General features: G+C 47.1%; 2 protein-coding genes across 2 annotated transcripts; one reads left to right on the top strand and one right to left on the bottom strand.

The window, feature by feature from the left end:
- The first annotated feature begins 1,239 nt into the window (after positions 1–1,239).
- On the top strand, positions 1,240–17,946 carry PKD1L3 (polycystin 1 like 3, transient receptor potential channel interacting). Its single transcript, XM_073584560.1, has 23 exons — positions 1,240–1,363; positions 1,587–1,803; positions 3,623–3,816; positions 4,268–4,498; positions 4,631–4,732; positions 5,084–5,259; positions 5,346–5,492; positions 6,605–6,795; positions 7,027–7,229; positions 8,270–8,453; positions 8,530–8,722; positions 8,807–9,026; positions 9,164–9,263; positions 9,427–9,570; positions 12,784–12,966; positions 13,092–13,377; positions 13,459–13,592; positions 14,727–14,854; positions 15,155–15,315; positions 15,685–15,895; positions 15,977–16,078; positions 16,271–16,402; positions 17,048–17,946. Exons 1-23 carry the CDS (start codon positions 1,307–1,309, stop codon positions 17,156–17,158), a joined length of 3,807 nt encoding a protein of 1,268 aa, XP_073440661.1. The 5' UTR covers positions 1,240–1,306; the 3' UTR covers positions 17,159–17,946.
- Positions 17,284–27,050, bottom strand: IST1 (IST1 factor associated with ESCRT-III). Its single transcript, XM_073584574.1, has 10 exons — positions 26,894–27,050; positions 20,390–20,489; positions 20,112–20,292; positions 19,503–19,590; positions 19,328–19,411; positions 19,143–19,253; positions 18,871–19,050; positions 18,544–18,660; positions 17,973–18,015; positions 17,284–17,858 (listed from the first exon to the last, which is right to left on the bottom strand). Exons 2-10 carry the CDS (start codon positions 20,475–20,477, stop codon positions 17,671–17,673), a joined length of 1,080 nt encoding a protein of 359 aa, XP_073440675.1. The 5' UTR covers positions 20,478–20,489; positions 26,894–27,050; the 3' UTR covers positions 17,284–17,670.
- Positions 27,051–27,295: the final 245 nt, after the last annotated feature.

A 27,295-nucleotide genomic window follows, 5' to 3' on the forward strand; every position in this document is an offset into this window, starting at 1 on the left:
TAGGAGGAACACTGAGGAGCTCTCAATCAGGCAGGGTGGGTGGAGATTCAGCAGCAGCAGGTAGGAGGAACACTGAGGAGCTGTCAATCAGGCGAGGTGGATGGAGATTGTATCTAAAAAGTAAGTACACCAGCCTCGGAAGGTCTAAACAACCTATTTAATAATGTATGTGATGTGTATTGTGAAATCTGGTGACAGATCTTCTTTAAAGTCTAAAGCAAAGTGATTAAATGTTTCAATCTAATCATATTCTTATGGTAAAAAAAATATATTGGCGGAATAAAAATATTCAACTAAGATTGTGATGATGGAGTTCAAAAAATGACAAGCACTAAGTTATGTGAGGAAGAAGTGTGACCAGAGCAGTTGTCACTTCCCTTCCCCCACTCATACAAAGTGCATTACTCTATAGAGTGAAGCAGTGATGTCTTACTCTGTCCATAAGGGGGGTTTCCAGATAGCGCTAAGGTTACTATGTACCTAGTACTATATATGTATTTAATCAGCATTGGGCATAGTCTGTAACTGTAGCACAGCCACAGGCAATATTCATAAAAATAGATCATGTGAAAAAAAATACCCACTTATGAAACTGTTATACCCGCATGTGAACACAAGATGGCGATCTTTTGCTCCATATTCATACTATAAATCTAGGTTTGAGATGAAACAAGCCATGCTGTGATTTGTAGTACTACAGCGGATGATGAAATGATACATTATGTGTGATCATATCTCTGCTTCCTTATGTTTCTGGCCATCATCAGGGTGATGTCTTCCAACCTGACCTCAGCACCTTTCACCACCGACCTCCCAGCTGCCTGCAGAGTCACCTTCCCTTCCTCCTCATCAACTTTACGAGAAAAAACTGAGGCCTACCAAATGGTAAATTTAATGGTAAGTTACCTTTTTAGCCCATACTTGCAATTACGATGTGGCATTTATCACATTGTTATATATTAGCTGGGCTGAGCATTGAAAATGTGGCATGTAAACGTGGCAGTAAGTTTTGGGGTTTAACTTTGTGATAACATTTGTTGCGGCTGATTACACCATAATCTGCTCCTCCGCCATTTTTGCAGCTTGCAGATGAAGGTTGTACGATCTGATCCGCGTGACTGCAACAATATTCCACATGCAAAAAAATCTGCTGCAAAATGTCCTTTTTTCCAGCTTTCCATACATCTTGCTGTAATCTTCACAACATTAACCCTTTCTCCCCTTTTCTTTCCAGCTCTTGGCTCTCTCCGTGAATCCATTTAGTCACGTGAGTCCTGTGGAAATAGCGGGTCCGGTGGTGAACATAATGCTCGGGGCTGATGATGGCAGCATTGGCGTTGACAATATGACAGAGTACATTGAGGTGGGCAGAACTTCTGGCTTGATATGAGCCAGGGAATAGATGCGTGCGCCAACAGGGGCGAGCGATGCCAGGCGATGATGCATACATAGCTCTGCTCCTAATTTCTCTTCGTATTTTTGCAGATTGCCCTGTTGGTTTTGGCTTCCTACCAGTATGATGTGAGAGGTGACATATGCCAGGGATCTCACAATTTTGCCGTATTTTTTTTCTTCATATCTTCTAGATCGTGTTGATCAAAAACCAGAGCGCAATGACCAATGAGTCCCAGATGCACCTGACCAAAGAGAAGAACATCATTTTAACGCTAAACCTGACCTCTGCCAACCATTCTGTGGTCCTGAAACTGGAGCCGGAACTTCCAGTCCAGCTTATCCTATATGTCGGATTTGAGGCTAAACCCAACAGTAGCTTATTCCTGCACGAGGTCTCCCTGCCAAACGGTAAGGACCCCCATCCTGGTTCATTCATTCACCATGACATTGCAGTGATGCTATTTAGCGGGGAGCAGAAACAGAAAGCAGAGAACCCCTGTGCAAGAAGAATAAATTGTCCCTTGCTTTCCAGTAGCTCCTTGGACAGCAACCCTTATATGTTACCCTAATTTCTGATGCCCACATGGTATTGCCGCCCTTGGTCGAACATGTTGTATGGCCGCCCTTGGTTGATCATTTGGTACGGCCGCTCTTGGTTGATCATATGGTATAGCCGCCCTTGGTTGATTATATGGTACGGCCGCTCTTGGTTGATCATATGGTATAGCCGCCCTTGGTTGATTATATGGTACGGCCGCTCTTGGTTGATCATATGGTATGGCCGCCCTTGGTTGATTATATGGTATGGCCGCCCTTGGTTGATTATATGGTATGGCCGCTCTTGGTTGATCATATGGTATAGCCGCCCTTGGTTGATTATATGGTACGGCCGCTCTTGGTTGATCATATGGTATGGCCACCCTTGGTTGATTATATGGTATGGCCGCCCTTGGTTGATTATATGGTACGGCCGCTCTTGGTTGATCATATGGTATGGCCACCCTTGGTTGATTATATGGTCCGGCCACTCTTGGTTGATCATATGGTATGGCCACCCTTGGTTGATTATATGGTACGGCCGCCCTTGGTTGATCATATGGTATGGCCGCCCTTGGTTGATCATATGGTATGGCCGCCCTTGGTTGATCATATGGTATGGCCACCCTTGGTTGATCATATGGTACGGCCGCCCTTGGTTGATCATATGGTACGGCCGCTATTGGTTGATCATATGGTATGGCCGCCCTTGGTTGATTATATGGTATGGCCACCCTTGGTTGATCATATGGTATGGCCACCCTTGGTTGATCACATTGTAAGGCCGCCCTTGGTTGATTATATAGTACGGCCGATCTTGGTTGATCATATGGTATGGCTGCCCTTGGTTGATCATATGGTATGGCCGCCCTTGGTTGATCATATGGTTCGGCCGCCCTTGGTTGATCATATGGAGTGGCCACCCTTGGTTGATCATATGGTATGGCCGCCCTTGGTTGATCATATGGTATGGCCACCCTTTGTTGATCATATGGTATGGCCGCACTTGGTTGATCATATGGTATGGCCGCCCTTGGTTGACCATATGGTATGGCCGCCCTTGGTTGAACATATGGTAAGGCCGCCCTTGGTTGATCACATGGTATGGTCGCCCTTGGTTGAACATATGGTATGGCCGCCCTTGGTTGACCATATGGTATGGCCACCCTTGGTTGATCATATGGTATGGCCACCCTTTGTTGATCATATGGTATGGCCGCCCTTGGTTGACCATATGGTATGGCCGCCCCTGGTTGACCATATGGTATGGCCGCCCTTGGTTGAACATATGGTAAGGCCGCCCTTGGTTGATCACATGGTATGGTCGCCCTTGGTTGAACATATGGTATGGCCACCCTTGGTTGATCATATGGTATGGCCACCCTTGGTTGATCATATGGTATGGTCGCCCTTGGTTGATCATATGGTATGGTCGCCCTTGGTTGATCATATGGTATGGCCACCCTTGGTTGACCATATGGTAAGGCCGCCCTTGGTTGATCATATGGTATGGTCGCCCTTGGTTGATCATATGGTAAGGCCGCCCTTGCTTGAACATATGGTATGGCTGCCCTTGCTTGAACATATGGTAAGGCCCCCCTTAGTTGACCATATGGTAAGGCCGCCCTTGCTTGACGAGTATAGTTTTTTTTAACTTATTTTCAATCTAATGTCTCCTTTTTCTTTCCAGATGGCTTATTTACCTGGGTGTTCACTCAAGACTACTTTACCAATGGCATCGGGATATACTATATCAATGTGACTTTGACTAATGGAAGTATATGGGAGAAGCAGACAACTTTGGCTTGTACTGTCAGCCTATTCGCTGCACAGTGTGTTTACTGGGATGAAGATTTGGGAGACTGGGATGAATATGGCTGTTTTGTGAGCACTTAAAGTTTTTTTTTTTGGTTTTTTTTATATCCCCATCGCCTGCTGCAGTTTATTTAAAGAAAACAATCTTTAGTCACTCTCCCCAGGTCCATTTATGAGTCTCTGCCACCACTCCTGGTGTCTCTTATTGTCTGCAGCGTTGATGTCGACAGCACTGCAGCCAATCGGTGAACTTGGGGGCCCGCTTATTGATTCACTTTAGGCTATCAATGTGACGCTAATGCTACAGACAGTAACAGAGTAACAGTGGCGTAGACTCAGCACTTGACCCAGTGAGGGTGAGAAATGCGCATTTTTTCCTAAACATTCTGAAGCCGTAAAACCTTTTTAACTTTATCCATCATGTTTCTGTGCATTATATCTATCTATGCTCATGTATTAGTCAAGGTACTGTAAGCTTGCAGCATTGCTGACACATTTATTTCCACTTTTTTGGAGACAGGTTGGACCCAGAAGCACAGAATTAGAGACCCACTGCCTGTGCAACCACCTGACTTTTTTTGCAAGCTCCTTCTTGGTCATGCCGCATGTGGTGGACCTCAGCGATACTCTGATGCTCTTTGCCAATGTGGCAAATAATCCAGTTGGGCTGGCGCTGCTCGGCAGCCTGGTAGGATTCTTCCTGATTGTGGTATTTTGGGCGTGGAAAAAAGACAAAGAGGATTTTAAAAAGGTAAACGGGAAGACATGACTACGAGGCATGAAGAGATGACACCGGGGGGAGTTTCTAAAATACATCCATCACCGGCACCAGGTACTGCGCTGCTTGTAATCCTGACTTTATGCATTTTCTTTCCATCTTCAGGTCAGAGTGGCCATTCTTACAGATAATGATCCTGCTTTTCACCATAGATATATGGTCAAAGTATGCACCGGATTTCGTAGGGGGTCTGGCACCACTTCTCAGGTATATACTTTGTATACTGCACCTGTTTGCCGTTATGATAACCCTGTTGGTGTTTGTTGCCTAATAAAAAAAATATATACTTTTTTTGGTTAGCGATCAGACGTACAAGTCATGAGAAATCTATAGGCTGGAAGTGCACTGGGGGCGTGTCAGGGCACTCGCACTGTTTCATCCACACCCCCAGTGCACTTTCAGCCTATTTTGCATACGGTTCCGGATTTGAAAAAAATGGAATCATTTTTATTGCCGTACAATCTCATGTCTAAAAAATGGTTAATTTTAATGTCAAATTAGATTATTTTCATATTCCTTATGGATTTATCATGATCTTTTTTTTCTCTGTTTTTGCAGGTTGTTCTGACCCTGTATGGATCAGAGGGGCAGTCTGATTCCCATCTCCTATCGGATTCTGAGAAGGAGATATTTCACAGAGGGGCGGTCGATGTTTTCCTGCTAAAGACGTGTAATTTGGGGGAGCTGCACAGCCTGAGACTTTGGCACAGTAACTCTGGACTCAGCCCTTCTTGGTAATGGATCTGATTAATAAAAATGCCGTAGATCTGTCTTTGGAGTCCCTCAAGTGTTTTTTTTTTGTTTTTTGTCATTTGGACAGGTACGTGCACCGTGTCTCGGTGACTGATCTGGCCGCTGAGAAGACTTGGTACTTTCTTTGCGACTCTTGGCTTTCTGCCGACTTCGCCGATTGCCAGATGGACCGAATCTTTGCTTCTGCCTCTAAAGCCAACCTAATGTCTCTGAGGTATGGAATCACGTAGGACGCAATGGCAGCACACGCCAAATACTTTGACTCTCCCATATTTGTAGATCTTGCATTATCTGTTTTTCATAAGTTTTTGCTGGCACAGAGGTGCCGTCCGGTGACACCTGCTCCTATGGCTAGGGTCACAGGACCGTTTTCTCTCCATGCGAGAAATATGGTCCTATTGTGCTAATCAGACTCTGATCAGAGGGGGATCCGAGTTTCTCGGAGGTGGAGAGAAAAAAAAAGTTTCTCCACCCCCTCCTTTATGTCACTCCGTGAAAATAAGACCCATAGACTTGAAACCGATTCTTGCAGGCATGGGCCCATATACTTGAATCAGATTCCTGCAGGCCTTGACCCATAGACTTGAATTCGATTCTTGCAGGCGTTGACCCATAGACTTGAATTCGATTCTTGCAGGCGTGAACCCATAGACTTGAATCTGATTCTTGCAGGCATGGGCCCATAGACTTGAATTCGATTCTTGCAGGCGTGGACCCATAGACTTGATCCCGATTCTTGCAGGCATGGGCCCATAGACTTGATCCCGATTCTTGCAGGCATGGACCCATAGACTTGAACCCAATTCTTACAGGCGTGGACCATAGACTTGAACCCGATTCTTGCAGGCATGGGCCCATAGACTTGATCCCGATTCTTGCAGGCGTGGACCCATAGACTTGATCCCGATTCTTGCAGGCGTGGACCCATAGACTTGATCCCGATTCTTGCAGGCATGGACCCATAGACTTGAACCCAATTCTTACAGGCGTGGACCATAGACTTGAACCCGATTCTTGCAGGCATGGGCCCATAGACTTGAACCCGATTCTTGCAGGCATGGACCCATAGATGTGAACCCGATTCTTGCACAGAGCGATTATTTTCCATGGACCACTCGGTTGGAGAAGAAAATCGGACATGTGCACAGCCCTGTAGCATAACATGGGTGTGAGTGCTGTCCGTCAAAACCATGGATAGCAGTCACTGATTTGTCTGGCTGTGTGCACGATTACTTACATTTAGCCACCGTCCTGTATTATGGGCCCCTACCAATGTTACGTTTATTATTGCTTCACTCTGGGACTTTTGCCGTTTTATGTTTGCAGGTATCTGCTATTCTCAGGCACCGTAGAGAAATTTCTCAAAGATCACCTGTGGTTTTCAGTGTGGACTCGTTGCCCCTGGAGCCCGTTCACCCGCGTGCAGAGGATCTGTTGCTGCATGTGTCTCTTGTTCTGTGGCCTGGTCATTAATATCATGTTCTGGAACGATCGTTCGGACGAGGACTCACAGACAGGTACACGGGAACAGAGCCGAGACCTGAATATAGTGAAAAATGGAGGCACAAACTACAGTATATTAAGAAATGACTTACTAGGCGCATGTATACACCCATACTGGGGTCAATAAAGGTTTTCGGCATTGTGACCTATTCTAGAGATGGAGGCAATGTGAACAGTTGTCGATTCTTAGCTAGAACTGACAGTATTTTATACTATTCTCTTATATCTGGTCGATTTCTTTACAGGGAAGTTTTTAATAACCTTCACTCAGATTATAATCAGCGTCCAGTCGTCAGCCATCCTGCTGCCTGTGAATCTCCTGATTGTACAGATGTTCCAGCTCATCCAGGTACAAGTGAAACAGGTGACGCCAACGCTAAATAAGCTACGTGTTTCCCTCGCGCCAAAACCACCAGCCAAAGAGGCTGCGGCACAGCATCTGCTCAAGGTAAGAGCGTTCGATTCTTAATATGGCCATACACCTGAGATTGCTTCCTGCTAAACCCTTGATCAGTTTACGGCGATCACCCCGAACCTGCCGATCACATATGCGCTCAATCAGTGGAGAGTGGAGGATGATCAGGCATGTTATAATCCATCAGCCCAATCATCTTTCTTTCCCTGCCATTGAGGAAGAAGTGAGAGCCCCGATTCACATTAACAACGGAGCGTCCTGCCAAATTTGGCGGACATAGTACACACCTGATATAATGAGCACCATTATATTCTGCAGTGTATTATAGTAGCGACATTTTGGATGATTTTACTAAATCTTATCCACACTGTGGAAAAAAAAAAAAATCTTTGCATAGTTGACCTTTTATAAAAGGTGCAATTTCTGCAACGAAAAAAATGCGCACAACTCTTACGGATTTTGCTCGTGTTGATTTGGCTGCAAATATTCTGTTGTTTTTATTTATTATTTTTAACACACTTATAGTGATTATAGTCTACGGACAAGTTCACGCGTCCATTTTTCCTTTGCAAAAAAAAAAAAAAAAAAAGAATTGTCCAATTTTCATCCAATTTCTGTATCAATTAAAATGGGTCCACCAAAGAATTGGACAACACATGGACGCTATCGGAGTTGCCTCCTAGCACGATCTGTTTTTCACCATCTTTGGCCACGTTCAGTGTTTGTAAGCCAAATTCAGAGGAAAAATACGGTATACTAGAAACACGTCACCACTTCTGTATTTTTCACCCACTCCTGATTTTGACTTACAAATACTGAATGTGGCCTAATGGATAGGAGAAGATTGGTGAAACCTCCATATTTTTTTTTTATTTCGCATACAAGATGCAGGAAATGCCACGCTGGTGGTAAAAAATGGGCAAACTATAGCAAAACGGGTGAAAAATTGAATAAAATACAGATGTACTGAACTTAGCCAGTGAATATTTGAGTTACAGCCTTGTGTCACCAATTTGGTTGTCGCCTACATTTTATATATATATTTTTTTCTTCTATCTTGTCCTGTGTTTTAGGAGCTAAAAGATATCGTGGACTACCTCCAGAAGTATATAATCCAGGTTCTGGGCGAGAGTGCCAACGATCTGCCTTCTCCTAAATCTGACTCCGTGCTCGCCTACATAGAGACATTGTCCTGTCTGGTGGAATCCTACATCTGTGTTGCCGGAGAAAGTTCCCAGAGTATCAATCACATGACGGGTGCGTATATCCAGCAACCCCAAAAATAAATAGCACCCCCCAATTATGACTAACCTCTCGCCATCTTCCGTTGCAGTCATCACCCCACATCAGTGTCATTTCTTACATTACCTATATAAAATCTTGGAGAACCTCCAGTATCAAGTCTCCTCTGTGGATCTGGATTATGTCCCTAAATCTATCGATTACATCCAAGCCTCCAATATTCTGTTCGATCTGAAGGAACTTCTGCACACCTTTAATGTATCCGGGGCACCACTGCCAAGCAGGTATCCAACACAGGTCCTGACTGGCGATCCTCAATATCTCAGTGGTGTGTAATTTGCTTATTTTGTTTTGTTTTTTTTTTACAGCTTGACCACGAGTTTTCCTGTTACCATAAACCAGAAAAGATGTCAGATGCCCAAATTTTTCACCTTCTTGTGTTGGTTCTTTTTGTTTGCAATCAGCTTCTTTTCTGCTTTCTACATGGTGCTGATTAGTCTGGACATGACCAAGGCCAAAGCCACCAGCTGGCTCATATCCATCCTGCTCTCCCTGCTACAGAGCATCGTCTTAATACCACCCATCAAGGTATATGCATGCAAAATTGGCGAGGGGTGTGGATTTAGAATTCTGTCTGTGGATTTTCCTCTCTCTCTACTTCACCAATGCAAACGCAGACGTGGCTGTCGGCCATGTCCCTGCTGACGCTGTTTGCTGTTGCACAGGTGTTTGCACAGACTATCTTCATGTTCCGTATCCTGAAGAGAAGAAATATTGAAGACGCCTCCGAGGAACAGCAACTGTACGGGATTCTTGGCCTGCTGGGTTAGTACAGTGTCATGTTATTTTGGCCATGGAATTTGCTGAAGTCCCCCCAATAGGGTGACAATGGGATCCGCACTGATCCTAATAAATGTGTCGTAAACGCTTAGGTACCAAATCCTTTCCATTATAATTTATAATTATTTTTTGGCACTTGTACTCACAGTAAGCCGTGAAGACTGGGAGCTATCAGGCTTCAGGGACCCATCTAATCTGGTGTATCGGGCGCCATCTAACAAGAACACCACCAGTCTGAAGAAACAGAGATCCATGGAGACGAAACTTTACAAACTGATCCATGAGATTGCTGGTAAGGCAAATTATTTCTATTTTTGCTATGTCTATATCAAATAGCGATCATTACATGAATTATCTAATACAAATACCTGTCCTGGAGACTCCCAGAAAAAGGGGGAACCCTCCAGGGTTCGTGAGAAAACGGGATACAACGCCTTGGAGAAAAACTGCAACAATTATGTAGGTACTATTGAATCTGAGGTCGTGAGATAAAATGTATCTGAGACCAAAGTTGAGACAAATAAGTGTATTTAACAAAGCAAGAAGTAGAACATAAACTAACAGAGATTTTCCTGCAATTGTAACGAAGTGCACAGCACACAACAGAGACGTTCAGCAAACTTAATAGCGGGGCGCGACCGCTAATATAAGCTAGTCCAGCAGTAATAAGAAGCAAGAGTGCGAACGGCACTTATACGTGGAAGTCCAGCAGTGAAGAGAAGAATACAACCGGCACTCATACGTGGAAGTCCAGAACTATGCAGACAGAGGAGATGACATTTTTCATGGAAGTCCAGAAATACATGAGTGGGGCATAACAGGAAGAAGGCCTTAAATGTACCTTTTGGGTTGAAAAATTCCACTCTAGTCCTGCACAGCAGCCCACAACAGACACAGTCTCAGAAGTCTGGACAGTAAGTAACCCCAGCCTGGATCCAGAAGCAGCTTAGAAGACTGAAGGCAGCTGGAAGTGGCGAGTCAGAGCACTGAGTAAGGAGCAGCAGCTGCAACCTCAGAGGCAAGTCAGGAGAAAGCTCAGAAGCAAACAGCAAAAAAATACTCAGGCAAGGAGGATCTCCGGACCCGGACTTAAATAGCAGGACAGACAGGATGTTCGAGGATAGGGCGAAGACCGGACTCCATCTTGGACAAGGGCAAAGCAGGCTCCATGGAACATCCGGAATCCTTACAAAAACAGTACTTTTGAAAGTTTTCCTGTGTCTTGAGCCTGGATGCGCTGTCATCCAATGTTTATTCCTAAGGGCGGAAATGGTGCAGTGACCTGTAAAAAGGGGCTTGGTAATAGAAATTTTTTAACACTGTGCTTTGTACATTGCAGTCCGGAAGTGTGAAAATTGGCAAGCATATCAATAAGAAAACCTTTCCACAAGGCAACCCTTAGACACAGGCCAAATGACTATCTTGGTTGCTGCTGGAATTGACATTTATTGACAAGTCTAAGAAAAAACAAATGCAAAAACCCTGCACCCAATATTTCAGATTTTATTTTAAAGGGGGTTTTACATCTTTAGGGACATTTTTTTACTTGAATGCATTTTGGGGATCAAAATAATTTTTTTACAGTTGGATTTTATTCAAAGTTTTACAGCGTTTGCCTCCTATAGCACTGTGTATTTCTGGCTGCAGAACCAGTTCACTGAGAATTCAACATTGGAAAACTCTCCCATGAGAATGAGCACAATTTATTTTTTGCTTTCTGGGCTCCTCTCAGTTGATTTATGACAACAGACCACAATTGCATGTGCAGAGAAACAAAAAAAACCTGTAAAAGCCAAATTGTGTAAAAAATTTTATTGAAAAAAAAAAAAGATATATATCTATTTTTAGGCCCCAAAAATTATCCAAAGGAAATTACTTAAGGTATAAACTGTGTTCCAAATTATTATGCAAAAAGAGTTTAGGAGTGATAAGGTTAGAATTTTTCTGTTTGTCATTTAAACTCATTGATGGTTATGTGTGTCAGGGCTCTTTATATCACTGAAAGCAATTGCAGATACCTGTGCAAATTAGTTTGGCAGGTGTGTCCAAATAAAGGCAAGACTACTTAAGAAGGCTGTTCCACATTATTAAGCAGCCGACATTTTTTGCCAAAATGGGAAAGAAAAAGGATGTGTCGGCTACTGAGAAGCAACAAATTGTGGAGTATTTAGGTCAAGGCATGACTACAATCAACATTGCCAAGACACGTCATCGTGATCATCGCACAATCAAGAAGTCTGTAGCTGATTCCCAGCACACACGTGTGCGTGCTGAAAAGGAAAAATTGAGGACTCTTTCCAACAGGCAATTGCGTCAGGTTAAAAGAGCAGCAGACAAGTTTTTGAAGCTGCTGGTGCCTCCAACGTCCCCCGAACAACAAGATGCAGGGTCCTTCAGAGATTTGCAGCTGTGCGTAAGCCGTCCTGTCGACCACCTCTATCCACTGCACACAAGCAGAAACGGCTCCAGTGGGCCAAACGATAAATGAGACGGACTTCCAGACTGTTCTCTTCACTGATGAGTGCCGTGCAACGCTCGATGGTCCAGATGGATGGAGTGGAGGATGGCTGGTTGATGGACACCCCATGAAAACACGGCTAAGGCGCCAACAAGGAGGAGGTGGAGTAATGTTTTGGGCTGGAATCATGGGGAGAGAGATTGTCGGCCCCTTTAGGATCCCTGAAGGGGTAAAGATGAACTCCATAATCTATGTGGAGTTTCTAAAACAGCACTTCCTGCCATGGTTCAAGAGGAAGAACCGTGCTTTCCGCAGCAAGATCGTTTTCATGCATGATAATGCACCGTCTCATGCTGCAAATAACACATCTGCATCTCTGGCTGCTATGGGAGGACAAACTTATGGTGTGGCCACCATCTTCCCCTGACCTCCACCCCATTGCGAACCTCTGGTGCATCATCAAAAGGAGTGTCTATGATGGCGGGAGGCAGTTCACATCTAAGCAACAGCTCTGGGAGGGGATTCTGTCCACATGCCAAACAATTGAAGCACAAACCATCCAAAAACTGACAAATTCAATGGACGAGAGAGTTCAGAAGCTTCTTTCCAACAAGGGGTCCTATGTGCAAATGTAACATCACCTAGAATAAAGTTTTGACTTGAAAACTGTTTGATTTCATTTTGTAATAAGCTGATAATGCTTATAATTTCACAATTGACCATTTTTTTGTTCAAAATAAAAAGGTTGAAAACTCTGCTGTGCATAATAATTTAGAACATGCATTTTGCGTGTTTCTTATTTTTAAATATATACTGTTTTCATAGGCAGCTTGTTCAAAAACATTGCAATTATACTAGAATAGTAGATGACTGGAAAATAACAATGACTGCAATTCATATAGGTAATTTACAGAAAATAGGAGGAAATATTTTTTGCATAATAATTTGGAACACCGTGTATAATAAGCTATTATGACGGTTATTGCAGATATTGTTTTCCATTTTTAGGTTTACCAAATTATGCCAGTTTCTTTATTCTTTTGCTAGTGCACATGATTTTTCTGGTCACCACCATGCTTATGGTATATGCAGACAAAAGTCCCAATGAGTACAACCTGTACACGGCCATAACCAGCAGCTTCTCCACTGTGAATAACATTCAGTTCATACCAGATTTTTATAGCTGGTCACGAGGAACGTTGCTACCAAATCTGTATACCGAAAACCCAGGTAAGCGATATTTACCAGACCATACATGGTGGCTGTATTGGTGGCCATATTGCTGATCAACACCAAAAATGCTGTAATAGAAAGATTTAAGTTTATAAACCTATTTCTTATGACTCTCATCTCAGGGTTCATTACTGATGGAAACTGCTTCCTCCTGGGCAGCCCCCGCATCCGGCAGCTACGAAGACTCTATAACAGTGCAGGCAATCAGAAGCTGTACCACCGAGAGGATACGGGCAGCTACGGGCCTATGTGGAGCCCATTAAATGGCAGCAGCAATGCTTCAACAGACATGTGGATGTACCACACGGTGGCTGATCTGGGAGGACATCCAGTCTGGACACAGCTTGAATATTACCCTGGAGGGGGATATGTGGCAGAACTGGGCCTAAACAGCAGCTCTGCTGGGAGGTATAACGTTGGAACCACCGCTACAGGACGCACGGGTCTGAGTAGGGCTTAACGGGTAACTTTCTTATTTCTCTTCTGCAGTGTGATTACTGACATGGAAACAAGCAAATGGCTGGACAGCTACACCAAAGCCATCTTTGTGGAGTTCAACGTGTACAATGCCAATATAAACTTCTTCTGTCTCATCACCTTCATCCTGGAGACCACCGTGATCGGTAGGACTTGTGTGTATACAGTTACTGTAGGTACAGAAATATCCAGACACTGACCGATTGAAGTGGAGACTTTCCGGATACATTAAAGGGGTTGAACAAAAATATCCTGTAAAACATTTTTCAGGATGAATGGTTTGCACCTTGTAGGGACTCATCTATATCTGATGAAGTCTTCTATTTATGGTCAACTTAGATACTGAAAGATCCACTTCCTGGAGAGTGATCTTCACTTGGGTGGATGCTGTGAAGGGGTTTTTCCTCACTATGGAAATGATTCTGGAATCATCCACCACTGTTGTCTTGCATAGACATCTAGGTCTTTCTGAGATCCCAAGCTTTTTTTTTGCAGAATGTACTAAACTGTTCATTTGGCCCCTCCTAATATTTTTGCTATCACTTTGATGGATTTCTTCTTTTTCAGCCTAGTTATGGTTGGTTTCTCTTCCACTGAAATCATCTTTGTCCACATGTTGTGGGTTCATAGCTACAGCTTCTAAATGCAAATGCCACACCTGGAAACAGCTCTAGCCCTTTTACCTGCTCAATTAATGAGGCAAAAGCCCATTAAAGAGCTTTTGAGATAATTGTCCAATTACCTTTGGTCCTTTAACTAGAGGCAGCTCCATATTAAAGAGCTGAAATTCCTAAATCCTTCCCAACCCTCAAATGAAAGCAGTGAGTCTGCACTTTAAGCTCACTTTGATTATAGAATTGTATCTTGATTATGTTTTGGTAAATGGCTAAAATCCCAAAACTTGTGTCACTGTGCAAATATTTCAGTATGGGAAACACTACTACAGGTGCTGTATATTGCTAGTGATCCTACGGACTTCCTCCTACCTGCCGATATCCCCACTCTGTTGTCACTCAGCAAAGGAGGTGCCGTGGAGGCCGGCAGGTATGTTGGCCATGGACTAACATGGTTGCTGGAACAGGGTCTTGTGCATCGATTCTCATGTAGCTTGCAACCGGCGACGGAAAATCCAACACTTTTGTGACTCGGTGTTGCAGTAGGTCGTAACACAACACATTAAGAATTGGTCAGATGCAATGTTCTCCATGGAGCACGAGCCTGTCGAGAACCCTTTGTGGTTCTGTGTATTAATAATTATTCATTGTTCCTGCTCCTTATAGGAAGTCTATATCCATCAAGCGAATTGCAAATTATGCGACTGTATCATGAAACGGAAGGAAACACAACCGTTAAGTTTGTCAGTGAGATGCTGTCCATTGTGATCTTCTTGTACATCATTATAGTTCAGGTGAGGATAATTTAGTTAATTTTCTATAGTTAAGGATTAGTAAGTAAACCTAGACCCCAGAGTTGTACACGGAGATCATCAGAGCCAACCCCCCCAGTAACCTTCATAGGAATAGAATAAAAGTCTGGCTGCCTGCAGCCACCTCTAGGGGGAGCTCATTGCACTGGGATTCATACAGCAGCTATTGAAGTGAAAAAAGTCTCCCCCTAGTGGTGGCTGCATGAAAACACCACTCAGTGCTGTACTATCTTCTGCAATCTACATACAAGTGGGCTCATCACTTCATTTTGATCTTTAAAGGTGGTCCGTTTGAAGCAACAAAAATGCTCCTATTTTTGCCAGTCAAGAAACTTGCTGGATTTGTGCATCATTGCAATCTGCTCCGCCAACACAGCGCTGTACATAAAGCGTGTATATCTGCGCCAGCGGGATGTAGATCGTTACCATGCAGATCGTACTCGGTGAGGATACACTTTTATATCTTTATTACAGTCACTATAACTTATGTACAACACTGCGGAATAGGTTGGCGCTTTATTAAAGGGGTATTCCAGATAGAAGCCAATGGAGAGGTGATCAATGCTACATTTGTTGGATCATCTGAACTGGGGCCTATTAACGGTCGCTGACGTTTAGGGACTAAGACGCTTCCAGACAAGTCTCACACATTGGACTTTCATGGCCCAATTGAAGGTCTCTTGACATGAAGTCCTAGGCATATACAAGGCCGTTGAGTCTGGATCCTCCAGACAGTTCCTTTCATCAGATGATGTTACTGATGTTCTTTAGTGGCTGTTGGCTCAGTAGCGTCTTACCCCTCTCCTTGGTAGGTTTGTCAGCTTCTACGACACTGCCACCATCGACAGTGCCCAAAGCTACACCATCGCCTTCCTGGTATCACTATTAACCATCAAGCTCTGGCGCCTCCTCAACCTGAACCCAAATCTGCACCTGATCACGATGACGCTGCAGAAGGCGTGGAATGAAATCAGCGGCTTCCTTCTCACCATCCTCATCCTCCTGGTGGCGTACTCTATTTCGGTGAGTATTGTGCACATCGGTGGAGCTTTGTGTTCTAATTTTATATATACTTTTTTTTTTTAAATTTTATTACTTTTTCAGTGCAACTTACTTTTCGGCTGGACCATTTCCAATTACAGAACGGTGACGGACTCTGCTGTGACCATCATTAGCCTTTTAATTGGCATTTTTAATTACGATGAGGTAAGGGATGTATTCACACTCACATCTGTACAGCAAGAGTTTACGCTCCCAAAACTTTAAGGACTGTTCCAGTTGCTTGAATAACACCATACTGCATTCTTCTTTCGATCAGCGCCATAATTTCTCGCCAATACCCCATTTATGTCCTTGGCTGCCTTTATTATAAAGCTTGTGACATCTCTCCATGTGCAGGTGATCAATCTGGACCCCGTCCTGGGCTCCCTGCTCATCTTCACCTGCGTCATTTTTCTCGCATTCATAATCGTCAATATCTTCTTGTCCGCTTTATTGAACGTCTTCTCCAGTGAACGGAAGAACCCAACGGTAAGAACAAAATTGTAAAAAAAAACAAAGACAAACCCCCACCTGCAGCAAATAGGTAATCAGCCTTCACAATACAAGGTGCATACATGATTAAATAGATCTTCAACCTGATGAAGGCTGGTGTACTTACTTAGAAAATGCACACCAGAACGCCTGTGTCATCCAGTAACGAACATGCTCACACAATGGTTATTGCAAAATTAGACAAGGGAAACTATGATAAATGATCTAGTAGAGATGAACAATTTACTTCTAACTCCCTTTGTACTCCGTCCAGACCAGTACAACATGGCAGCGGGTCTTCGCTTCTGCATCCAGCATCCAGGGCACCTTTGGAACCAAATACGCACCATGATATTGTGGGGCTTAATAAGCACCAGAAGAGGCGAGGATGCCAGGCACAGAAGTGAGGACACACCAGCACAAATCAAATTGCTCATCTCTATTAAATAGTCATTGGGACAGTGACTTTCAAAGGAAGTACACGAGCCTCATCTGGTCTGAAATCTATTTAAGAATGTATCCCAGTTGGTATAGTGAAACCAAATGACAGATCCGCTTTATTATGGAACATATAATAGAATTAAACTGTATACTCACCTGTGATGTACCCCCAACCTCATCTCCACCTCTTCCACTTTTTAGCCATATGAAGAAAAAGAAATAGTGGACATGCTCATGTTAAAGCTGTTGGGGCTTTTTGGAGTATCCAAGAAGGCAGAACAGTCATCAGCGGGGAAAGAGAAGCAGTCATGATCAACCTAGTCCAATTGTAAGTCAGTGCATAGTGAAAAGAAATCCTATTTATTGGCAGCATACACATATATTTCAGCCGCTGGTATATTCCTCATTTCTGCTTTATAATCACTGTGCAAAAACCCTGGAAGGCCACCACTTTATTTTTAAGAAATGCACGCTCATATAAGCCTGTAAATGTTATGTACAAAGGTTAGAAAATCAGGTAGGGAAGCAGCTCATTAATATATTAGCAGCGATCAGTCCTTTGGGTCACGCTTTATGTCATTCCTGCATAACATAGAAAATATGGCTGCACTGGAGAAATAAGTCCTCAGCTTAGACTCGCACCAGGCCAGTGGCCCCCCCCTGACTGCAACAGCCCCCGAATATTCAGTGTAGGGGTAAATTAACACATCAAACCTGCATTGGGAGGGAACCATATTCACCCCTCAGGTAGACGAGAGGCTCTGCCTAGAAATGGACGAAGGAGGTTTTATAGCCGAGGGTCAGATCAAGATGTTAAAAACTGTCTAAGTTTTCTTCTTCAGCTCCTCGAATCTGCGCGACAGGTCATCAAAATCAATATCTTCTGAATTGGAAGTTGCAGCTCCGGCAGAAGCAGCGGGGAGAGTGTCTGGAACGGACGGCAATTCTGGGAGGACAAAGTTATCCGATACTTTTGTTCGGGGTTTGGCGACAGGTACGGAATTACCTGGACCTGAAGAAACAAAAGAGAAATGTGGTTCACCACTGTTCCTCATCTCTATCCCAAATATAAATAATAAAGCATTACTTCCAACCACTAATCATGCTCGTCCTTATGTGCACTCACCATCTTGAGGAGGTGCGTTTGCCTGTGGCCCGCCATCACCAATCTGTTGGAGACAAGGAGTTATAGAGTTGGTGTAAATCGATTGGCAGGACCCGGTCTAGGGGGTGTCCATCAGACGGAAGCCCTGCATACCTCCTCTTTTAATTAGCTGGGCTGGTGCGAGATCGCACAGACAATGTCGCACCAGATCATCTAATAAGATGAGACACCGATGCCGGGGAAGAAGGAGGTGGAACGCAGGAATCTGATTTTGCCACTGAACCAAGTCCTACAAATAGATTTGCACCATTTCTAGTTCATTTAACATCTCTCACCTTCAAAGAAGAACTGCAATATAAAGAAAAACTTTTGGAATGTCACCAAGACATCGTGAAAGTTAATATTACTGCAGGTCCAGGTGCACTATACTCCACCAATTGGAAAAAACAACAGACTGCAACCTCAGAGCTCAGACTGTAACCTCACTGTGCCTCCGCTATAATACAGAGCCACACGGAGAGAAAACATCGGACGCAAGCGCCGCTGGCACCGTCCCTACGGTGTAGCATCATGTGCACCCTCAGCTACTTACAGACTCATATGTTGGAGGCATAGATGGGATTGGTGGGGGCCCCATGCCCATTGCTGGAGGATTTAGATTACCAAAAGGTTGATAGATTCCCATAGGCGGTCCATTGAATGTCTCCTGCTGTGAAAAGGGAAAAAAAAAGTGTTATTACAAGGCAAACTGCATAAATTACTAAATAGATCTGTGTTGATGAGGCTGGTGTACTTACTTTTAAACTTTGGCAGAATAGTTATATAAAATTGAGGATTTTAGTTTTTATGATTTATACAGTCATTCCGATATGGATATTCAAAGTAAGTACACCCATCTCATCAGTTATAGCTCACATACCGGTCCACCAGGTGCGGGGTAACTGAATGGAATAGTAGGAGTTGGCATCTGCATAGCTGGCACAGTCGGCAATGGTACACCAAATCCTCCACCCCCACCGCCGCTGCCGCCTCCTTTTTTCATGTCGTCTGAAAATTCCACATCTATAAGATCTGCCTCGATGCCAGTGGGAACCTCAGCCTTAAAATGCAGGGGGTAATTGGAAATTAGAAGAGGTGTAGGGTCACTAGCGGACAAGGCTACCATTACTGAAATGATAGTCCTTCACCTACCATGACCACAGAATCCGGTTCATAGGGTACATTGTAGTTCTTGGCGATCTCGATGAGGTACCTCTCGACCAGAATTTTTGGAGGAGCCTCCACACTCAGCTTGTGCATCAGCTACAAGAAAGAAGAAGTCACAACTAGATAATATCTTCTCAAATGCAAGGTCACCCAGTGACACCAGCACTTACCCGATCATTGACAGTGCCAATCTGGTTTGTCCTGCACAGCTTGCCGTATTCTTTACTATACTTGGCGCACAGTTGATCCGCGACCTGCGGGAAGAAACAGCGACGCCCGTCAGACCAGGGCAGCGTCATAGTCCGTAAAATAATTTTGAACACGTGTATGACACCGATAACTCACTATTTTCAGCTCAGACACTTCAGTCTGTAGACGTGGAGCCGCCCAAATTAACGTGGAGACGGCTTCAGCCAAACCCGGATCCAGCTCCCTGGAAGAATACAAATGTGTACAGAGATAAATAGAGGATACCCTAATGGGGTATGCTTTAAAGGTCCAAATAAATCAGTGCAATACTAAGGAAATCCTGAAAACATGACGCATTGGGGGACTGAAGTTTAGGGAACACTGCAATAAGTGGTGCCTGACAACTAGGACTGCTGCCATCCTGACAACTTGAGGGCTCCTCCACTCTCAGTAGAGAACGTATGGATGGCCATAGCAATGTACAGACATGCGAGGCCTCATGGGGTCCTAGGAATAGGACGCTCACCAAACTACTATTAAGGAGGTTTTCTTACATCGTTGACTTATCCTTAGCAATGATCATCAAAATGAGATGGGTGGGGGTCTGATGCCCACCACAATCAGCTGCAAACAGTGAATGGAGCTGAACAGTGTGCAGCCACCGCTGGAGCTGAAAACAGCTGATCTGAGGGGGGCGGACCCCCACCGATCCGATTTTGGTGCATCATAGGATTATCAGTTGAAAAAATCCCTTTAATCTCTTACTTCATGGATTGAATTAACCCGAATCTGGCCAGGAGCAGATCACAGTACAGCTCTAAAATCTCCATGGCTTCCACCAGGTAATCTTCTCGGATAATGTGCTCCACCCGGATCCTTGCTCGCTCATCCTTCCCTGATGATAAATAGTCCGCGATCTCTTTCCGGGCCTTTTGTGCCAATTCGGCTGCAAGGAGAAAGCAAAAGAAGAAAAACTTACAAGACGGAACCTATGTGCGTATCTAGTCTGGTGCAAACCCCTTTAATTGCTGGGTGTTACTCACTTTTCTTTTTCTCCAGGAGTTTTAGTCGGTTTATGACAAGCCTCAAATTCACTCGAAGCCGCTCGGCCTTGAACCCGGAGCCCAACATTGTGCTTCACTCCTGCAATTAAAGAGATTTTCATTGAGATAATGCAAAAAAAAAAGGGGGAACCTATTGGTAAAAGGCACAGACTAAAGTATGGTGCTGAAATATGGTGTCTAGAAACTTCCCTTTTTCTGTGCAAAGTCGCAAGAAATCTAGTGTAGAAGTCACATGCAAATAAGGATGGAATTGCACTGGGGGTGTGGACAGCTTCTTCCCCTCCCTCAGTGAACTTCCATATAACTTGCAGATTCTGTAAGTAAAATAAATATGCTTTAATAGAAAAAAAAAAATGGGCTGAGGCAAAAGTTTATGCACCCTGCATGATTGATACCTAGTAGCACTCCCTTTTGAAAGTATCACAGCTTGTAAATGCTTTTTGTATCTAGACAAGAATTTGTTGAAATTTAATTGAATCCATTCTTCTCTCTACCCGTGGAATGTTTCCCGCGCAACACAACCCCAAGCATGATTGATCCTCCCACATGCTTAATGGTTGGTGAGATGTTCTTTTCCTGAAATTCTGTGCCCTTTTTTCTCCACGCATACTGTTGATCATTGTGGCCAAATAGTTCTATTATAACCCATCGTTCCACAGGATTTGTTTACAAAATGCATCCGGCTTGTTTAGATGTTCTTTTACATACTCCTGACACTGATTTTTATGGTGAGGGTGCAGGAGAGGTTTTCTTCTGATGACTCTTCCATGAAGGTCTTATTTGTGCAGGTGTCTCTGAACAGTAGAACAATGCACCACAACGCCAGAGTCTGCTAAGGCTAAGTGCACACGTAGCAGAAAATTTCTGCTGGAAAACCTGACTCCCAGAAACCGCGCTTTTTGTTCTGTGCGTTTTCATGCGTTTTTTTACGCGCGTTTTCTAAACGCATAGAAATAATCAGAAACGCAGAAAAATCCGTGAAATTAGTGAGCATGCTGCGGTTTTTACCGTGATGCGTTTTTTTCGCGGTAAAAAAACGCATCAATGTGCACAAAAAGTGGAAAATGTATAGAAATTAATGGGAAGCTTATTTTTCGCGGATTTATTGGAAAATTCACTGTAAAAACCGCAAAAAAAACGTTACGTGTGAACACAGCCTTAATCTTTCTGAAGATCTTTTGCAGTCAAGCAGGGATTCAGATTTGCTTCTCTAGCAATCCTACGGGCCGCCATCAGTGAATTTTTTCTTGGTCTTCTAGACCTTATCTTGACCTCCGCTGTTCCTGATAACTGCCATTTCTTAATTACATTTCGAATTGAGGAAAGGGCAACTTGAAAACGCTTTGCTATCTTCTCCTGCTTTGTGGGCCTCCACCATTTTCAGAGTGCTAGGCAGCTGCTTAGAAGACCCCCATGGCTGCTGTTTTTGGAACAAGGTTTGAGGAGGCTGGGTTTTTATTAAGCTGTGACATTTGCATCACTTGGCCTTTCTTAATGATGATAGTGAACAAGCCATAACCCTAACAGGCTAATTAAGGTCTGAAACCTAGGTCTAAGTTATCTGAGCACGCAAATCTCCAAGGGTGCCCAAACTTTTGCATCAGCACATTTTCGATTTTGTATATTTTAAAATGTAAAAGTTGAAAATACACAAACACGTATTTTGTTCTGCCTAAAACACAAAGGAAATGTGTCATCTTTAACTGTAGACCTTTAAGAGATCATTTCATCTTCAACTTGCTTGACTGTTCAAACTAATAGTAATTTTGACCAGGGGGTCCCCAAACTTTTACATGCCGTTGTAGCTCTACAGCCATCACCTCTTCCTCAGGTGACAGGTTTAAGTCCCATGGAGGATGAGTCAGTCTATCTGGGGAATGTAATTACAACACATCGTGACTTTTATAACTTCCTCCTCCGCCCGCTCTGTACTATTATATGTGCCTGATGTCATTGCAACACGTTGGGAAAACACGGAAACTAAAGCAACGTTCCCCCCCCCACCACTGTCTACAGGTCTATGGATTACAACTTTTCTATTTTTTTCCCAAAATTTAATGCAGCTTTTTTTTTTTTTTTTTTTTACAAAAAGTCTTAAATATAATTGTACCATTTTTTGCCTACAATTCCTATGCAGACCTATGCGTCTCCATGGTTACGGAACAGACAATGCTGTTGGTAATCTGCACCTTGTATACAGCATGACGGCACATTCCTCATGTGAGATACGGACATGTGACCTGACCTGAGGGTGGTGAAGTAATGCAGCACATGACTTCAAATGGAGGGCGGCACAGTGCACTGTAGCACAGGGTACAGCAGCGCCCTCCAACAGTTGCAAAACTACAACCCCCTAGCATGCAATGACAGCTCCAACCAAGCATAATGCAAAACAACAACCCCCAGCATGCAATGACAGCGCCACCCCGGGCGTAATGCAAAACTACAACCCCCAGCATGCAATGACAGCGCCACCCCGGGCATAATGCAAAACTACAACCCCCTAGCATGCAATGACAGCTCCAACCAAGCATAATGCAAAACAACAACCCCCAGCATGCAATGACAGCGCCACCCCGGGCGTAATGCAAAACTACAACCCCCAGCATGCAATGACAGCGCCACCCCGGGCATAATGCAAAACTACGACCCCCAGCATGCAATGACAGCTCCAACCAAGCATAATGCAAAACAACAACCCCCAGCATGCAATGACAGTGCCACCCTGGGCGTAATGCAAAACTACAACCCCCAACATGCAATGACAGCGCCACCTGAGCAGAATGCAAAACTACGACCCCCAGCATGCAATAACAGCTCCACCTGAGCATAATGCATTAATAAGGGGATAATTGGCTGATAAATCCTGATGCTGGGACCCCTTTAAAAGATGGAAATATACCTTAAAATTGAATAAATTGGAATTGTCTATCCTCAGATTTTGGGATTAAAGGGGATTTTCTGTCACTTTTGGATCATTAGGGTCTGATCTCTGCCAATTCGGAGTATGAAAGAAGCAGCACGGCTGATTTAGTCCTGCACCCCACGCAAGGGTGACATACAGACCCCTGGCTGGGAGCACCACAGTGAACAAAACACTTTGATGCAGCCTTTCTACTCTCTGGATTGCGGGGGTCCCAAGGTTGGTAGAGGGGACATTGATTAAATCCCTTTTAATTCAGAGCAGTAATGTGTAGGGTTTTGGGGGTTTTTTGGCGCTGTCATTGCATGCTGGGAGTTGTAGTTTTGTATTACGCTCAGGGGGCGCTGTCATTGCACGCTGGGAGTTAGTATAGGGACATGTTGCTCTCTACTGGAATACTGAGAGGCTGCAGTGTCATGTGACTGTGGGAAATCCTAACGCTGAAACCACAGGAGCGGTGGCGGTCGGAGAGGTTAGTACATGGCATTATTAATTTATGGGTGAAACTTAGGTAATTTAGAAGGGGTTTGTCCAGCAGCGGACATCCCCTATAAATATGGCTATACTTTTATATTCAGGGGTTGAATGGGAATGTCCCCAGGTGACTCATGCTGCTCTCTTCGCCCTCGGCCTGTCCGCACTCCTATGTATCCCTATGAAGCCGAGCAGGTGGCTGGGAAGTAATAATGTAACGCAAGTACAAACAATGAATCACAAAAGACACAAGAAAATCTACCTTAAAAAAAAAAAAAAAGTAATTTTGGTATTGCTGCAATTATCCCGCTCCGCAGAACTGCGATCGCACACCGAACGTCATAAAAGGAAAACTTTTGGATTTTTCCTCCATTTTTTTTCAGGAGATTTAACGGTAAAATTAACCAACGGCCATGAAAGGGGGCGGGTAGGGGACACGGCAGCAGGAAGGGGTTAATGGGGTCCTGTGGACAGCCTATGGGGCAGAGGATGGCCCGGGGTCAGGCACGCGCGGGGCTCTCGCTCTCTTTCAAACCGGGGGTCAGGCGCGCGCGCGGCTCTCTCTCTCATACCGGGGGGTCAGGCAGGCGCGCGCGCGGCTCTCTCTCTCTCATACCGAGGGTCAGGCAGGCGCGCGCGCGCGGCTCTCTCATACTGAGGGTCAGGCGCGCGGGGCTCTCTCTCTCATACCGGGGGTCAGGCGCGCGCGCGTCTCTCTCTCATACCGGGGGTCAGGCGCGCGCGGCTCTCTCTCTCTCATACCGGGGGTCAGGCGCACGCGCACGCGGCTCTCTCTCATACCGGGGTCAGGCGCGTGCGCGCGGCTCTCTCTCATACCGGGGGTCAGGCGCGCGTCTCTCTCTCTCGCACCGGGGGTCAGGCGCGCGCGGGGCTCTCTCTCTCGCACCGGGGGTCAGGCGCGCGCGGGGCTCTCTCTCTCGCACCGGGGGTCAGGCGCGCGCGGGGCTCTCTCTCTCGCACCGGGGGTCAGGCGCGCGCGGGGCTCTCTCTCTCTCGCACCGGGGGTCAGGCGCGCGCGGGGCTCTCTCTCTCGCACCGGGGGTCAGGCGCGCGCGGGGCCCTCTCTCTCTTGCACCGGGGGTCAGGCGCGCGCGCGGGGCCCTCTCTCTCGCATCGGGGGTCGGGCGCGCGCGCGGGGCCCTCTCTCTCTCGCACCGGGGGTCAGGCGCGCGCGCGGCTCTCTCTCTCATACCGGGGGTCAGGCAGGCGCGGCTCTCTCTCATACCGGGGGGTCAGGCAGGCGCGGCTCTCTCTCATACCGGGGGGTCAGGCAGGCGCGCGCGCGGCTCTCTCTCATACCGAGGGTCAGGCGCGCGCGGCTCTCTCTCTCATACCGGGGGTCAGGCGCGCGCGGCTCTCTCTCTCATACCGGGGGTCAGGCGCGCGCGGCTCTCTCTCTCATACCGGGGGTCAGGCGCGCGCGGCTCTCTCTCTCATACCGGGGGTCAGGCGCGCGCGCACGCGGCTCTCTCTCATACCGGGGGTCAGGCGCGCGCGCACGCGGCTCTCTCTCATACCGGGGGTCAGGCGCGCGCGCACGCGGCTCTCTCTCATACCGGGGGTCAGGCGCGCGCGCGGGGCTCTCTCTCTCGCACCGGGGGTCAGGCGCGCGCGGGGCCCTCTCTCTCTCGCACCGGGGGTCAGGCGCGCGCGCGGGGCCCTCTCTCTCGCATCGGGGGTCGGGCGCGCGCGCGGGGCCCTCTCTCTCTCGCACCGGGGGTCAGGCGCGCGCGCGGCTCTCTCTCTCATACCGGGGGTCAGGCAGGCGCGGCTCTCTCTCATACCGGGGGGTCAGGCAGGCGCGGCTCTCTCTCATACCGGGGGGTCAGGCAGGCGCGCGCGCGGCTCTCTCTCATACCGAGGGTCAGGCGCGCGCGGCTCTCTCTCTCATACCGGGGGTCAGGCGCGCGCGGCTCTCTCTCTCATACCGGGGGTCAGGCGCGCGCGGCTCTCTCTCTCATACCGGGGGTCAGGCGCGCGCGGCTCTCTCTCTCATACCGGGGGTCAGGCGCGCGCGGCTCTCTCTCTCATACCGGGGGTCAGGCGCGCGCGCACGCGGCTCTCTCTCATACCGGGGGTCAGGCGCGCGCGCACGCGGCTCTCTCTCATACCGGGGGTCAGGCGCGCGTCTCTCTCGCCCCGGGGGTCAGGTGCGCGCGGGGCCCTCTATCTTGCGCCGGGGTCAGGTGCGCGAGGGGCCCTCTATCTCTCGCACCGGGGTCAGGTGCGCGCGGGGCCCTCTCTCTCTCTCGCACCGGGGTCAGGTGCGCGCGGGGCCCTCTCTCTCTCTCGCACCGGGGTCAGGCGCGCGCGGGGCCCTCTCTCTCTCTCGCACCGGGGTCAGGCGCGCGCGGGGCCCTCTCTCTCTCTCGCACCGGGGTCAGGCGCGCGCGGGGCCCTCTCTCTCGCACCGGGGTCAGGCGCGCGCGCGCGGGGCCCTCTATCTTGCACCGGGGTCAGGCGCGCGCGGGGCCCTCTATCTTGCACCGGGGTCAGGTGCGCGCGGGGCCCCCTCTCACTCTCGCACCGAGGTCAGGCGCGCGCGGGGCCCCCTCTCACTCTCGCACCGGGGTCAGGCGCGCGCGGGGCCCTCTCTCTCTCGCACCGGGGTCAGGCGCGCGCGGGGCCCTCTCTCTCTCGCACCGGGGTCAGGCGCGCGCGGGGCCCTCTCTCTCTCGCACCGGGGTCAGGCGCGCGCGGGGCCCTCTCTCTCTCGCACCGGGGTCAGGCGCGCGCGGGGCCCTCTCTCGCACCGGGGTCAGGCGTGCGAGGGGCTCTCTCTCTCGCACCGGGGTCAGGCGCGCGCGGGGCCCTCTCTCTCTCGCACCGGGGTCAGGCGCGCGCGGGGCTCTTTCACTTGGGGTCAAGCGCAGGGCTCTCGCCCGGGGTCAGGTGCAGGATTTGCAGCCTCTCACTCACTGACAGCAGGCAGAGCTATAGAGAGCGATGAGGGAAGGAGACAAAGGCAGTTACATCAGTGAAGACCCGCCCTCCATACACGGACTATGGGGCGGCACTGTGTATGAGGGGAGACACAGGACGCGCACACCGGCCACCGTACTCACCGCAGACCCCACACAAGCCCCGCCGGGTGTACAGGCCTCACTGCGCCGCCGGCTCTGCCTGTCAATCCCTACAACTGCGCCAGCACACGCCCTCCGCTGACGTCACGACGAGAGGCGGGGCTAAGGAATAGACATAAATGCGCTTCCTAATGACGTCAAAGTCATGTGCCACTGTGGTGGGCGTGGCTTAGCCTGAGATCAGCCGAGCTGTGATAGGTGGAAAGTGTTTACGTCCTGGTGACGTCATGGTCATGTGACAAAGTCTTGTGCTCTGTGAGGCTGCGGGCAGAGGAGTGTACAGAGTGTAACTCTTTGCTGACCGGTCCGTCTGGTGTCGGTAGCTTCTGCACTTTACCACCTCTGGGCTCAGGCTAAAGAGTGACCCCTGCCGGCTACCGCCAG

Source organism: Dendrobates tinctorius, unplaced genomic scaffold (assembly GCF_039654945.1).
Source record: "Dendrobates tinctorius isolate UK_male_01 unplaced genomic scaffold, ASM3965494v1 ptg000009l, whole genome shotgun sequence".
In the NCBI taxonomy this organism is placed as follows: Eukaryota; Metazoa; Chordata; class Amphibia; order Anura; family Dendrobatidae; genus Dendrobates; species Dendrobates tinctorius.